General features: G+C 38.6%; 1 protein-coding gene across 4 annotated transcripts in view; it reads left to right on the top strand.

Moving 5' to 3' along the window:
- The window catches only part of SCAF4 (SR-related CTD associated factor 4), an 83,025-nt gene that overhangs the window by 43,972 nt on the left and 23,703 nt on the right, over nt 1–15,350 (top strand). For 2 of the 4 annotated variants that reach the window (XM_032220017.1, XM_032220013.1), the window contains exons 6-14: nt 4,609–4,745; nt 5,647–5,823; nt 7,049–7,149; nt 7,540–7,648; nt 7,764–7,931; nt 9,571–9,650; nt 11,939–12,129; nt 14,206–14,306; nt 14,941–15,054. In XM_032220017.1, coding sequence (XP_032075908.1) covers nt 4,609–4,745; nt 5,647–5,823; nt 7,049–7,149; nt 7,540–7,648; nt 7,764–7,931; nt 9,571–9,650; nt 11,939–12,129; nt 14,206–14,306; nt 14,941–15,054 — 1,178 coding nt within the window. The remainder of the gene's footprint in view (nt 1–4,608; nt 4,746–5,646; nt 5,824–7,048; nt 7,150–7,539; nt 7,649–7,763; nt 7,932–9,570; nt 9,651–11,938; nt 12,130–14,205; nt 14,307–14,940; nt 15,055–15,350) is intronic. The other 2 variants (XM_032220014.1, XM_032220015.1) reach the window with 2 other exon arrangements.

Raw genomic sequence — 15,350 nt, 5'->3', positions numbered from 1 at the left:
AACCCTTGCTTGCTTGGACTCTCCCGTAGCGCACAGAAAAGGACCTTTCAGGTAAGCCAATGGTTATTTCAGTCCTTGATATCCATAATGTTGCCTGGAATCGTGGAGAACTCTTAATATATAGCTTAGGACAGTGATGGCGAACCTATGACACGCGTGTCAGTGCTGACACGCGTAGCCATTTGGGGTGACACGCACAGGATTCATCCCTAAGGTGACCAGACGTTCCGCTGTTGGGACGCGATGCATCTGTAGCGGAGGAGCGGGATCCCGAGGGAGGCTGTTGCAGAAGGGCGAAATCTGAGATTTCTTCGCTTCTGCGGCAGGATAACATTTGTTCTTTAGAGGAAGGGGGGGAGAGACCACTACAGTTGCATTTCTTTTCTTGCTGGGGATTTAGAAGTCTTATGTTCACTTTTATTCCCGGGGAAAAAAACAAACCCGAGCCTCCGCCGTTGTCCAACCCTCGCGTTTCCTGGCAAGAAATCCATCCCCCATTATGACGAGGTATGCCGGCTTTCGATTGGTAAGGCATCCTCGGCATCCCCCGGGTGATCTCTGGGCCCCCGGCTTCCCCATCTCCTCTCCTATGGGGAGACGTGCATCATAATGTTGTAAGCTGCCCGGAGTTACCTGTGTGTGAGGTGGGCTGCCCTATGCATTTGCGTTTGTGTGCTGGAGAGAGAGTGAAAAAGAGAGGGAGAATTATATTAATTAGAAGCGGCGGTGGCGGACGTCGGCAGCGACTGTAACGACTGCTCGGGCGAGGTGCGGAGGAAGAACGGAAGGTCCCTCCCGCCCGCGACGACGGCTCCAGCCATGGACGACCAGGCTGGCCCCAACAACAACAACGCACTGCTCTTGCCGCCACCTCCGGATGGGAAGCAACCACGCCTGTGCGGCCCCTGTGCTGAGGTGGGAAGCGAGTTGGCAAGGCGTGGTTGCTTCCCACCCGGAGGTGGCGGCAAGAGCAGCGCGTTGTTGTTGTTGAAGAAGACGCCGGGGCCAGCCTGCTCGTCCATGGCTGGAGCCGTCGTCGCGGGCGGGAGGGACCTTCCGTTCTTCCTCCGCACCTCGCCCGCGCGGTCGTTACAGTCGCTGCTGACGTCCGCCACCGCCGCTTCCCTCGTCCGTCTCGATTGCTGGAAGCAGTAACAAATGGCGCGTCTGCTCCGCTGTCAGCGCCTTGACAGCCACCCCAGCCGGCGGCTACCGGGCCTCGCTGGAGTCAATTGCAAAACCGCGTTCAGCGCTTTGAGGACCTGAGGCATCTTGGGAAATGCAGTTCCCTATCGGAAAGAATGGAGTAGCTGCGAATTTGTAACAACAGAAGATAATAACTTGGTGCTTCGCAGGTTACGAAAATCTCAAGTTTGATTTGCACACTGTTTTTTAAAAGTTAGATAAAGAAATTATGCTGTGAAAGCGACTAGAAAGCCTCCCCTCCCCTTCCTGTGTGCGAGAAAGGGAAGGAGAGGAAGGAAGGAGGGAGGGGGGAAGGAAAAGAAGAAGGGAGGGGGGAGAAGATGGAAGGAGAAAAGATGGATGGAAGGAGAAAGAATGGGAGGAGAAGGAGGAAGATGGAATAAAAAAAGAAGAAAAAGAAGAAGGGAGGGAGAAAAGAGGGAAGGAGGTAGGAAGAAAGGGGGAAGAGAGGGAAAGAGCAGAAAGACAAAGAGGATGAAGTTGATGGGCAAGAGGAAAGAGGAAGGAAGTAAAAAAGAAAAAGGGAGGGAGAGAGGAAAGAAGAAAAGATGGAACTAGAAAGGAAAGAAGGGAGGGAGGGAGGAAAGGGGAAGACAGGGAAAGAGCAGAAAGACAGAGAAGGTGAAGGTAGATAGGCAGAAGGAAGGAAGAAGGAAGAAAGAGGGAAGGAGGGAAGGAGGAAGGAACAGAAGCGAAGAGGAAGAGAGAAATGGAAAGAGCAGAAAGACAGAGAAGGTAGATAGGCAAAAGAAATGAAGCTGAAAGAATGGAAGGAGGAAGGAAGAGGAAAGGAGGAAGGGAGTGAGTGAGGAAAGAAGAGAGGATGGAAGGAGAAAGGAAGGAAGAGAGGGAAAGAGCAGAAGACAGATAAGGTGAAGGTAGATAAGCAAGAGGAATGAAGGAAGAAGTGAGGAGTCTCGAGGAGGGGGAAAACATTTAGTGACCAGAGTTACAATGGCATTGAAAAAAGTGACTGATGAACAAAGAAGTTACTAAGCAGGTATGTTAAATAATTTGTTTTTGGTTTATTAAATACAATTATATTGCAATTATATATTTTTGTAGTTTAAACTATAAATTGCGCAAAATTATGTTTTTGTCGAAGTGACACACAACGCGAGTTATGCTCGATTTTTTGCCGATTTTTGACACACCACGCCAAAAAGGTTGCCCATCACTGGCTTAGGAGAATCAGTGGTCTGACTCAATAAAAGGCAGTTTCCTAAGTTTGAGTATTGATAGCCTTATTTGAAGTCTTATTTTGTTATAGTCTATGTAGAATGAACTGAAATAAGGTGATTAATTAAATACTCCTTTTTATAAAGGAATGCATATTTTATTCTGATAATGTGAGTGAATATATCAAAGAGCAGGAGTGCTCTAAAGAGCATTCCATAATGCTTTATGTTTAACAAGACTTATTCAGATTGGTTATTTTTATATTCTTTTTCTTTGATTTATCTTCAATATTATTAACTCCTGTATTCTAAATAAATTTGCCTGAAAATAAGTTACTAGAATGCCATCTGCCTGATTAGTCTTGTGTTATGATATGAGCCTTATACATTATATGATCCTTAAATAGAATATGGATTTTACAGAATACAATACAGATTGTATTGGGAGAATGCAGAACCTCTTCATGGTGGTGAGACATACAGTACTGTGCAAAAGTTTTAGGCAGGTGTGAAAAATGCTGTAAACAAAGAATGCTTTCAGAAATATAAATAATGATTGTTTATTTCTGTCAATTTTCAAAATGCAAAGTGAGCGAACAAAAGAAAAATCTAAATCAAATCAATATTTGGTGTGACCACCCTTTGCCTTCAAAACAGCAGCAATTCTTCTAGGTACACTTACACAAAGTTTTGGAAGGAACTTGGCTGGTAGTTTGTTCAAAACATCTTGGAGAACTAACCACAGATCTTCTGTAGATGTAGGCTTTCTTACATCCTTCTGTCTCTTCATGTAATCCCAGACACACTCGATGTTGAAATCAGGGCTCTGTGGGGGCCATGCGATCTCTTCCTCCTTCTTTACACTGAAGATAGTTCTTAATGACTTTGGCCATATGTTTGGGATCGTTGTCCTGCTGCAGAATAAATCTGGGGCCAATCATACGCCTCTCTGATGGTATTGCATGATGGATAAGTATCCACCTGTATTTCTCAGCATTGAGAACACCATTAATCCTGACCAAATCTCTAACTCCATTTGCAGAAATCAGACCCCAAACGTTCAAGGAACCTCCACCGTGCTTCACTGTTGCCTGCAGACACTCATTTTTATAACACTCTCCAGTCCTTCGATGAACAAACTGCCTTTTGCTACAGCCAAATATTTCAAATTTTGACTCATCAGTCCAGAGCACCTACTGCCATTTTTCTGCACCCCAGTTCCTATGTTTTCGTGCACACTTTAGTCGCTTAGCCTTGTTCCTACGTTGGAAGTATGGCTTTTTGGCTGTAACTCTTCCATGAAGACCACTTCTGGCAAGATGTCTCCGGGCAGTAGATGGGTGTACCTGGTCCCACTGGTTTCTGCCAGTTCTGAGCTGCTGGCGCTGCTGGACATCTTCTGATTTCGAAGGACAATAAGCTTGATGTGTCTTTCATCTGCTGCACTAAGTTTCCTTGGCCGACCACTGCGTCTACGATCCTCAACATTGCCCATTTCGTTGTGCTTCTTCAAAAGAGCTTGAACAGCACATCTTGAAACCCCAGTCTGAAATCTTTGTCTGAGAGAGACCCTGTTGATGCAGTATAACTACTTTGTGTCGTGTTGCTTTGCTCAATCTCGCCATGACATGAAACTGTCTTTCACAACCTCACCTTGGTAGCAGAGTTTGACTTCCTCACCCAGTTTTAAGCCTCCTACACAGCTATTTCTGTTTCAGTTCATGACTGGGTGTCAACCTACGTGGGACATTGATGATCATTAGCACCTGTTTGGTATAATTGGTTGATCATACACCTGACTATAATCGTACAAAATCCCTCACTTTGTGCAAGTGTACCTATGAGAATTGCTGCTGTTTTGAAGGCAAAGGGTGGTCACACCAAATATTGATTTGATTTAGATTTTTATTTTGTTCGCTCACTTTGCATTTTGAAAATTGACAGAAATAAACAATCATTATTTATATTTCTGAAAGCATTCTTTGTTTACAGCATTTTTTCATACCTGCCTAAACTTGCACAGTACTGTATATAGAGTTCATATTCAGTCCAACTTAAAGAACCCTGCTGCAGGAGGTCAAAACTACTTTTAGATCGTACTGTAGAGGATCTAGAATTTGATCATTTTAGAATAACAAATTGAAGTATAAAGTGGTTTAAATATGGGAGCACTTCGAAATCTTTAATTGTATTTAAGATTTAAATATTTAAATATATTCCATAGGTTCACCACAATCTGCTACAATTCCATCTGAACCACCACAGGCTGGTGCTAATTCAGTAGCTCCTGTGCCACAGCTGCCTAGTTCTGATGCATTTGCTGCGGTTGCTCAGTTGTTTCAAACAACACAAGGACAGCAAGTAAGCAAAGGATTTGTGTTTTTAAAAATACTTTGTTAAGAAAATATTATTTAATATAATATTATCTTTAGTAATATATGTTTAAAACTATATGGAAACTTGTGAATTACATTGATAAAAAATGAAATCCGGTTTTATGCTGTAATACGTATCAGCATATGAGTAAAAAAATGTTTAGCCACGCAGATAATCTATGCTTGCTCTCTGAGGAGAATATCAAACGTCCTAGACATGTAGGAAACTGTATTTTTCATTTCCCCAATAGTAGTCCATCTTAATAGCAGTCCACTGCCATTCCATTCCTCTAAAAGCAATCATGGTATGTTGCAGTGTTTCCATGGCAAAATCGTATTATGCCTATTCTAACTTTTACACCATGTTGTAGTCTGCAAGGTAGATGCATAGTCACAAGAACAACTATCTTTTACTATAGTAAGTAAAATCATGACTAGTGGTAAACTGTAATTGAAATACAGTTCATTTTATTCAATTATTTTTGGCTTACTCAATATTCATAGATCTCAGAGAGCAATTCAACCGATGAAATATTTAAGAAATTAAATAAGTGACAAAGCTTTAATTCGTTTTCAAATAGAAGTATAGATACAAAACCAGGTCTTAAATGATATTGAAATAAAACCAAGGGTAGTACCTTCTGGATCTCCTTACATTCCATAATTGGGGGTAGCCAAAGAGCCCCTCTCTGGTTTTTACATAAGAGACAGTTCCCAGTAATGAGAAACAAAGGGGGACTGTTTTAGGAGATTAATTCTTAGGCAGGAGAGAATATTGTATTAGTTCCATACACATTGGAAGTGCTCCAAATTTTATAGTGCCTAAGCAATGTCTCTGCTATCCCTATCCTTAAATTATATTAACAGTTGCAATTTTAATCTGATAGCTCCAACAGATTCTCCAGACTTTTCAGCAACCTCCCAAACCTCAGTCTCCAGTAATAGATAATAATGTAATGGCTCAGGTTCAAGCTATCACAGCTCAGCTGCAGACCACGACAACACAGCCATCAGAACAAAAGCATGATTTCCAAATACCAGAACAAAAAACATCTTTTGATAAGGTAGTATTTTTCTTCTACTTGAAAAGGAATTACCCAAATATCTTGTTTCAGGGGAAATCCATGACAACCTGTAGTTTAGTGCTGTGAGAACAAGCCTGGAGGCATCTCCTTGCATTCCATTCTTTCATATGCATGCAAAAATTCCATCTTCCATTTCTGTCTTTTGGTAAACCATAATGTTGGCATATTTATGGAGCCTTATATGTTTTAAATTTGTCCTGGCTATATGGAAAATTGTTGCTCTCTCTGAAACTATAATACAGTCCTGTGTTCATTTATTTTAAGTGTCTTATAGTTACCTGCTTGTTGCATTAATTCCAGGTGTGCATATAGCAGTCATGATGTAGATTAGCAGTTGATACTGACTTTAATATTTGAAATGGTCTAGGCTAAAGGTCTTATCTGACCTTTGGCCTAGTTAAGATTGCCCTTAAAATTGTTGAAATGTCTTGAGAGACCGCCTTCTGCCGATTACCTCCCTAAATCGACCAATCAGATCGCACAGACTGGGCCTCCTCCGAATTCCATCTGCCAGTCAATGTCGACTGGCGACCACACGGAGGAGAGCCTTTTCTGTTGCTGCCCCGACCCTATGGAACGAGCTCCCCATGGAGATCCGCACCCTCACCACGATCCAGACCTTCCGCGCAGCCCTCAAGATCTGGCTCTCCCAGCAGGCCTGGGGATAGGTTTCCAATTACCCGCCCGAGTGTTTGATTGCTGAATGAAAGTTGTGTTTTATTATTTTTCTTTTGTTCACAAAGTGTTTGTTTTGACCTTGCACTTCCCCTCCCCTGTGGTTGTAAGCCGCCCTGAGTCCCCTCAGGGAAAAGGGCGGCATATAAATCCCAATAAACCTAAACCTAAAAAGTAGGAGAGAGAATTAAAGCTAGTTCTGGCAGGTTTAATGGCTAGGTTAGATTTTAAACAATTAGTATTTGGATTAGGTATTAGGATTTCCAATTTCAACTAAACTATTTCAGCCTTGCTGTTCTAATAATCATTTTTTTAAGATTAAGGAGGAGGCAAGGGGACAAGACTGTGGTGCAGATGTGTTTTGTGGGGCCAACCCGATTCAACCCCATATACTTTGAGTATAGAGACTGCTTTCTTAATCGTACATCTGGAAAATACTTACAAAAACTTACATCATGAATAACATGTTTTGTTTATTGTTCTATTATTGTGAAAGAAAATAGAGTTGGCTCAATGTAATATGTTTCAGAAGCTGTTGGATCGCTTTGACTATGATGATGAACCAGAAGCAGTAGAAGATACAAAAAAAGAAGAGGCCACACCTTCTCCTTCACTCTCTCAACCAACATTGTATGTTTTGCTTTTTTTTCTTTTGACAATCATAAGCAGGTGTTAATATCAAAGAGATAATATAGAAATTTAAAGTTCATAGGTGATTTGCATAACTATTTGAAAATTTTATTAGCAGTTTATAATAATATTTTGGTATGTAAGTATTAGTTGGTTGAAAGCTTATTCAGTTTATACTCTTAACTGAAATGCAAATTCACAATTTTAATTTTGATTTTAAAAAAATGACAGATGGAGAAGAGAAAAATGGAAATCATAGTTAAAATGGAGAGGGGAATATGCAGTCAATTGAAAATTGTTCTCATGGGAAGGGAATATTAATAGTGTTTTAAATCAGCTATACAAAATACTGTATTATTGACATCCTGTTGAATTTTTTTTATACCTTAGTGGATTTCCAGGTGAAGGCTTACAACAACCAGTTTATCCTCAGCTTCCAAATATAGATCAGTTTCAGCAGAGAATGCTGGGAATGCAACAGGATGCAATGCTTCACCAGGTAATGGAAACATTTCCATTATATTACTTCTTATTATTTCAAAATTGAGAGCGTCTGCTTTCTAGGAAACACTATTCAGATTCTACTGCTTATCTGTGCATTCTTCTTGTGCAAGGTCCCCCTCCCTCCAAATGGACAGATGCCTAGCTATGGACTTCTGCCTACACCACAGTTTACACCTATAGGTCAACAAGTTATACAGTCTTCACCTCAGGTGCAGCAGCCTTTTCAGTCTTCTTTTCCAGCACAAAGTGAATCACATTTACAGAAAGCACATCAGCAGGTAAAGAGCTATTTATACCCAATATTTTAGGCCTAATGCTATATATTGTTTCAAGAAAATGTTGCTATACTGCTTACCAGATTCCGTTATAGCATATTTCATTTACTAATTTTAAATTACATGAATTGATTTTTCAAATGAGATTGTTGGTGCAAGTTACATATTTTAGATTTTAAAGTTGAGGAATTAAATAAACAGTATTCAGTGCTAGTGATTTGAAATTGCAGAAGAATGTAATAAAGAGGATGACCTTCCTCTGACAAACTAACTGCTTGCAAATTCTGAAGATATAGAATGGGAAGCCCATTCCTTTAAATCGGTATGTTTTTCAATCATAGATCAATAGATCTTTAATTAAATCTGTACCAGTAAACTAAGATGGAAGAGAAATAGTAAACAATTTTATTCTGGTTATAAAGTACTAAGGTAAAAAATCAGAATAAATACACATATCTTACACATTTGTCCAACATTGGTTGATAGAAGTTAAAGCAGAAATCTCTTTATGCCAATGTCATTTTCAATGCATTGAATATAAAATTCCATCTTGCACAATTGGTCAGGCAACATTTTTATAATTAGAATTCCAAAAGAGGAAGTAGATGTTATTTTTTTTGTTTAGTTTGCTATTGTTTATTGATAGCCTATGTATTTTTCTTTTTCTTTTGGTATATTGTTTTGTAAAACTTGTAAAGTAAAGTAAAATAAATTGAAAAACTTGTTACAAAGATCAAATAACTTAGAAATAACATTATAATTATTTCAGGTATAATTACACAAATGTGTTCAAATTATACTGTATAAGGATCATCGATGTTAAGCTTATATTTTAGTCAGCTACCAGTATTAGAGTATTTATGAGAAAATATTTGATTGATAACTTTTTATTTGCTATTCATAATCCTATGCATTTTTACTAAGAAATAAATTCCAAGAAGCGCAATGGAATTTACTCTGCATGTATTAATTATATTACTCACATCTCCATTTAAAAGACTAACGCCACTCTTTTGAAGACAGCAAAGTCCACATTTTGGACTGCTGGTTTGAAAAGGGGTAGGTCAAAGAGGCCATCTATATCAAAATCAAACAGCTCTCTCTTAATAGAGGGGGAGGGATATGACATCCTCTATCTCCAGTCTACAATGCAGTCCTTTCAACAGTTCCAAGAAGACTCCACATCCATTTGCACTACTCAGGTGACCCTGACAACATCCCCAGATGACCTCAGTGACTCTAAAAGAATGCAAATGGCCAGCTGTCTTCAGGGAGTAGAAATCCTTTCATTCCCCCATATCCAATCAGAGCTGAAGAAACTTCTTGGATGAGAAGCGAAATGTCTTCAAAGAAAAACCATAAAGTTCAGTTGCCTCTTGAAAAGCACCTTTGGGACAATCATTACTTGGATGACTGAGAATCTCCACATACATTGTACTACAATTTTAATATAAATCATATGTAGCTTTGTGACTCTGTAACATGATTATATTTCAGGTTTGTTGTACGTGTGTGTGTGTGTGTATTAAATATAATTAGAGGAACAGAGATGAAACTTCTGTAATTCAGTAATTCTAGTTTCAAAGTTGATACTGATTAGAAAAGAGTACCACTGATCATAAATCCTTGCTGATTGTTTAAGGAACTGGAAGTGGATCAACATCCAACTCAGGAAGGAAAAAGACACGAGAACAGAAAGTCGAGATCTAGATCAGCATCAAGGTAGGAGTGCTTTATAATTAATAGTTTTTTAAATAAGTGAATGGACATAACTGATATACTGTAGAAGGCTAGGTTTTAGTTTTTATAACCCAGGTTTAAATGGAAGGGAGAATAATTTTTAAATAATTTGTAAAAAACGATTGTGGAAAGTAATACAAATAACGCAAATACACAGGACAACACTAACCATATAAAGCAATGAAGTGTATGACCCTAGCAATAAAAAGGCATAGAAGTTGTTACAGGAAGTACCCCCTAAAAATTTCATTTTATTGCTTGAAAGTCATCAGCTTCCATAAGTGTATTAGGACAAGGCATTCAAATTACTTACTTTAAAAGTTACATAAATAAGTAGGATCAATTTCATAAAGTTTCTTCAGCTAAAAAGACTTATTGGCTTCACAATAATTTCTCCAAAACTTTAGAGCTTCAAGAAGCAGAAATGATACCTGGATCCCACCCCACCTGCCACCCTTCTCGCTAAGGAGACGGTGAGGAAGGGAAGCAGCCTGGATTCTGTTAGCATTGGGTGGGGTAGGAGGAGTTGGGCTGCAAGACACGTGTCCTACCCAAGACTTGCACCTCCGTTGTGTTTCTCACTGTTTTGTTCAGGGAAGCACCCTGTAAAAAAAAATCTTATGAGTTCAACTTCCCTGGACAAAACAGTGAGGACACGACGGAGCTGCAAATCTCGGGTAGGGCGCATGTCTCGTAGCCCAATTCCTCCCACCCCGCCCCAATGCTAACAGAATCCAAGCTGCTTCCCTTCCCCACCGTCTCTTTAGCGAGACAGGTGGCAGGTGGGGTGGGGGAGAAGTGAGAGGTGTGGAGCGAGACGTGGCTCCTCTTGCTGTCACTTCTCTTCTCTCTCCCCCCCCCCCACGGGCATGTAGCAGCAGTTATCCACAATTTTTTTTTACTGTTATTTTGTCCCGATCCACGTGGCTCACTGAGCCACGTGGGTCAGGTTGAAATACTGATAAAACAAATTGTGGATAACTGCTGCTACAGTATCCTTTGGAAGGCCTGTGCAAGGCGCGTGGGGTGCATCACTTGTCCTCCTGTTGCTTTTGTGTCCGTAATCGATGGCAAAAGCAGCCACAATTGCTGGAGGCTATAGTCTGAGCAGCACCCGCAAATCAGCTGTTTTTTGAATGGCAGCCGGATCGGCTCAACTGATCCGATTAAGGAGCCAAGAAGCACTGAGGTGACCGGGGAAGGGCTTCCTTCTGTACTTGCCATGGCACCCTTTCACTAGGGCTTATTTTTGGGGAAACACGGTAGTGCCTGCTGGAACCCACCTCTGGTTGTTAAGCAAATGCATGGAAGTAAAATCCTTCTGTGCCTGTGAGCATCTTGCAGCTCTAAGCACAGAGAGAGACAAGAGGAGAGTTTAGCCTTGTGCTTGGTTGGATTTCAGCTTCTGAAATCTTTCATTAGAAAGCTCTTTTAGGAAGCCCCCAGAGATGAAAGAGTCCTCTTGGCAGGCTGCAGCAGCTTCCATCTTTCCCTGCCAGCTTTCCCTTTGACTATCTGGGGAAGCAGTCAAAGAAGATTGCAGAGGGTGAGCATATGATTGTGGGGTGCTTGACAATCAGTTGTAATTGGGAACAAGTTGACAAGTACTTAGATTGCAATCATATGACTGGATGTGTTGTACCCTTGCCTTTAATAATAGTTAAGCGAGGACTACCAATAGTAACATAAAATAAAATTGCTAAATCCCTAATCAGCAGTTGTTGAGCATTATATACTTTCTCTGCTACCCCTTATACAAATTAATAAAGGAATCATAGTGATTATTAATATTCTTATTGTATATGAACAATACAGAAGAAAAAGGGAAATGTAATGAGAAGTTTATTCTTTAATAAATGCCCCTTAAAGAAGAGGGGGAAAGACTAAAGTGAGGAAAGGATAAAAGAACAAAAAAACAAAGATAGCTGTTAAAGAGTTTCCAATTTATACACTTTATTTGATAATTTCAACTGTCTTGAAGTCTGATGGAGAATTATCAGTAGTCTTGAACTGTAATTTTGAGTTATTTGTCCAATATTTTTTTCTGCATTGTTGGATATCCTTAACAGAACTGGGGGAAAACATGAGATTTTTAAAAATTCTCCAATTCATCTATATATGTAGAATGGCCCATTTTTGAAATGTCATTTTCTTGTGGCATACTTAAAGCAAACTCACAGTGAATGACTGAGATCAGCTGTACAAACAGAAAAGATAGGAATGAACCATCTCAGTATCTAGATTACTGCATGAATTTCTTTTTATACTAGATCACCCAAGAGAAGAAGATCACGATCTGGTTCTCGAACTCGAAGATCACGGCATCGTCGTTCTCGTTCCCGATCCCGGGACAAGCGCCGTCATTCTCCTAGGTCACGGTCCCAGGAAAGACGTGAGAGGGAGAGAGAGAGAGAACGCAGAGTAAAAGGACTTCCTCCAATCAAACCAGAAACCGTTAGTGGTGAGTATTTTTTTAAATAAATTTTTATTAAGGATTTTGAGTACAATAGAAAAAGCAAACACAAACTAAACTTGGGGAGTGAGGGGGGAGCAAAGAAAGAAAAAGAACAGAAAAAGAGGTACTTGAAGAAGTGACTTCCAATCTTTATCATATGAGTATAAACAAACTTAGTAACTTTTAACCCTCTATAAGGTTACAAATAAATCTCTTCTTCCCATAACTTGTCCCTTATCTATATGCAAATCCATACATTGTCAACTTTTGAGTCCCATAGATCTGTCTATGAAGATTTAACAGAGCTGTATAGAAAAACACCTTATCTTTGGTCAAACAAATCAATTTTATATTTCTCCCTTTTTACTTCTAACAGTCTTTTAATTTCTTCAGATGTTGTTGAAGGATTTAATCTCTCTTCAACTTTTCTGTCTCCCAAACCAAAGGCTTCTTCAAGGCTTTAGCATCCTCTTCTGTAAATCACATTAAAAATCATTATTGAGATCATTCTCTTTGTTTGTATTTCTATGTTGATATTGAAAGCTTTATGTAACTTTTGTATATTCACTAGAAAGTGCTACTCCTGGCCATTCTTTTGGCCTGCCACTTATGTTTCCACTTTAGCTGCCTTCTCTATATTGTGACCTAATTTTTTTTTTTAATTATCCAGTATTTCTGGTTCTAATATTTCTACATCAGGCAGATTTGTCTGACATCTCTCATTTAGTATTTAATATGTTTTGGATGTAGCCTGCCTATAGAAGCAGAAATCATTACTAATACTGTAGCTGCTAATTTCTGACTCCATTCTTCAAAAATTTCCTAAAGTATTTTAAGTGTAACAAGGTTTTGTGTGATTTTATAAATTCCAACACTAACTAAAAACAAAATGCAAGTTTTCACTCTCTTCACATCCTTTTCTGCATGAAATCACTCTCCACTCTTATGGTATCACTTAGGATAGACAGAATAATTGTTTTTCTATGAATGGCTATATAATTATTCCCAAAGTCTTACAGTACAAGTCTGAATACTTCATATTTATCTGAACTATTAATTTGTTTATAACTTTCTTGAATCAAAAGCTTATTTAGCCTTTTGCCACTTATTTCTAACTCATTACATTCTTAAGCTTATTGTTATTTTTTTGTTTTGTTTTGAATAAACTTAAATTCAACAGATTGCTTTTCAGATTTGTTCTGAAGACATTTGATAGCTTTAAAGTAGCAAATAAATAATTTCTGAAATTGAAAGTGAGGTTAGTGAACCTAATGTCCTTTAAAAGGTTCTGCCAGAGTTGCAAGTATATGGCTGTTCCCTTTATCTCCTGGTGCTCAACTCCACAGGACATTGTTCTCCTGTGGTCCCCTCATGAGCTGTCCAGAGCACAGGTGCATAGAGATATTCCTCAACTTACAAACATTCATTCAGCTCCATTTGAAATGTTGCTGTGTAGAGGTCCTGAAGTCACATGATCAAAATTTGGGCACCTGGCAGACTGCCTGCATTTTACATCCACAGGGGCGCTTCAGTTCCCTCTGCTTCTCCATCTCCCCTCCCTCCCCACTCTGCTTTTTTGGCTGCTCTTCACCCAGCCCCAGAATTACGCAGCTTACCCAGCTTCCTTCTGTCCCAATTCCCTGCACCAACATTTTGCCTTTTGCACTCAGCCACCATGCTCAAAGTAAAAATGGCTTGCAGTCCTTAATGGACTTTTGCTGACCAGGCCTGAAACAATAAGGCTTTAAGAATTTGTTTATAGATAAGAGATGGACATGGGAAGAATAGATTGTTTTTTGGATTTTAAAAGAAAAAGTTAAGACGGATAAGCTATTAAAATTATTTATACTTATGGTACTGAAGAAGGAAGTCATTTCATTTTTCTTTACTTTTATGTTATTCTTTCTGTTTCGGTTTCTATTTATTTTTTCTTTATTATTTTTCTTTGTATTTTTATCTATATTATAACTTTTAACAAAATTGCTATAACAGTTTTATGATCTAGATTTAGTAAAGATTTTTATACATTTGAAATAATGTTCATTTTAATATTAAATCCATTCAACTATATTTCTCTATTAGTTTGCAGTACAACCCTTTGGGTAGGCCAACTAGACAAACGAACAACACAGCAGGATGTTGGAGGTCTCCTGGAAGAGTTTGGTCTAATTGAATCTATAAATGTGAGTTTCAGTCTCATAACAACAACAACAACAACAACAACAACAACAACAACAATTTTTGAATGTTCAGTTGGCTGAGTTTCATGTTTAATGAATAAAGTATATATAATAATAGCAATAATAATAGCAATAAAAAGCAAGTTAACAGTTCATTTGAAACTTTAGATTTTTCTGTGACATATGACTATTATTAGTAGGTTAATAAAAGCAAATATATGAAAAATAAGTAACATTCAGTTTTATAGTTTGTAGAATATAATTTCCTTGACTTTTGTCTTTAGTTATAGTTTAATTTAGTTAGTTAATTATTTGGTGCCTTTGAGTCAATATAGATTCTTGGCAACTACCTGGATAAGTTTCTACAATTTTCTTGGCAACATTTTCAAAGTGGCTTGCCATTGCCTTTTTCCTGGGACTTACAGAAAGTGACTGGCCCAAGGTCATGAAGTTGGCTTCATGCCTAAGGAAGGACTAGAACTCATGGTCATTTGATTTTTAGTCTAATTCCTTAACCAGCAAACCAAACTGGTCCCATTATTAATAATAATATTAGGTACACTTTAAAATCACAATACATTTTAAATAACATATATTAGTCTTGTAAAGTAATTTAATATTTCTTTGTTGAAAATAGATGATCCCCCCAAGAGGATGTGCTTATATTATAATGGTACAGAGACAAGATGCAAACCGTGCCCTGCAGAAACTGAGTCGTGGTAACTTTAAAGTCAATCAGAAATCTATAAAGGTATTATGTTTACATTTTTCCTTCCTAAAAAGAATATTTTGATTGATTGATTTTTGAACAAGAACAGTAATTCAGTGCCTATAAGATTATAACATAGAAGGTGAACATCATCTATAAGTGTTGAGGTAAATTAACATAATTGTGTTTCTTCATATTTATATTGCTGTAGGAGTGAAGAATAGGGAAATATACTCTGGTTATCTGTAGTGTAATGTCGGTTGTAGGGCTGATTCAACTGCTTTAGCTTTTCAGATTGTGTATGACAACTACTTCAAACAATTTGATTGGCACTTGAT

Source organism: Thamnophis elegans, chromosome 6, assembly GCF_009769535.1.
Source record: "Thamnophis elegans isolate rThaEle1 chromosome 6, rThaEle1.pri, whole genome shotgun sequence".
Taxonomy (NCBI): domain Eukaryota; kingdom Metazoa; phylum Chordata; class Lepidosauria; order Squamata; family Colubridae; genus Thamnophis; species Thamnophis elegans.
The sequence above is the reverse complement of the archived record's forward strand: the minus strand, read 5'-3'. Positions and strand labels throughout refer to the sequence as shown.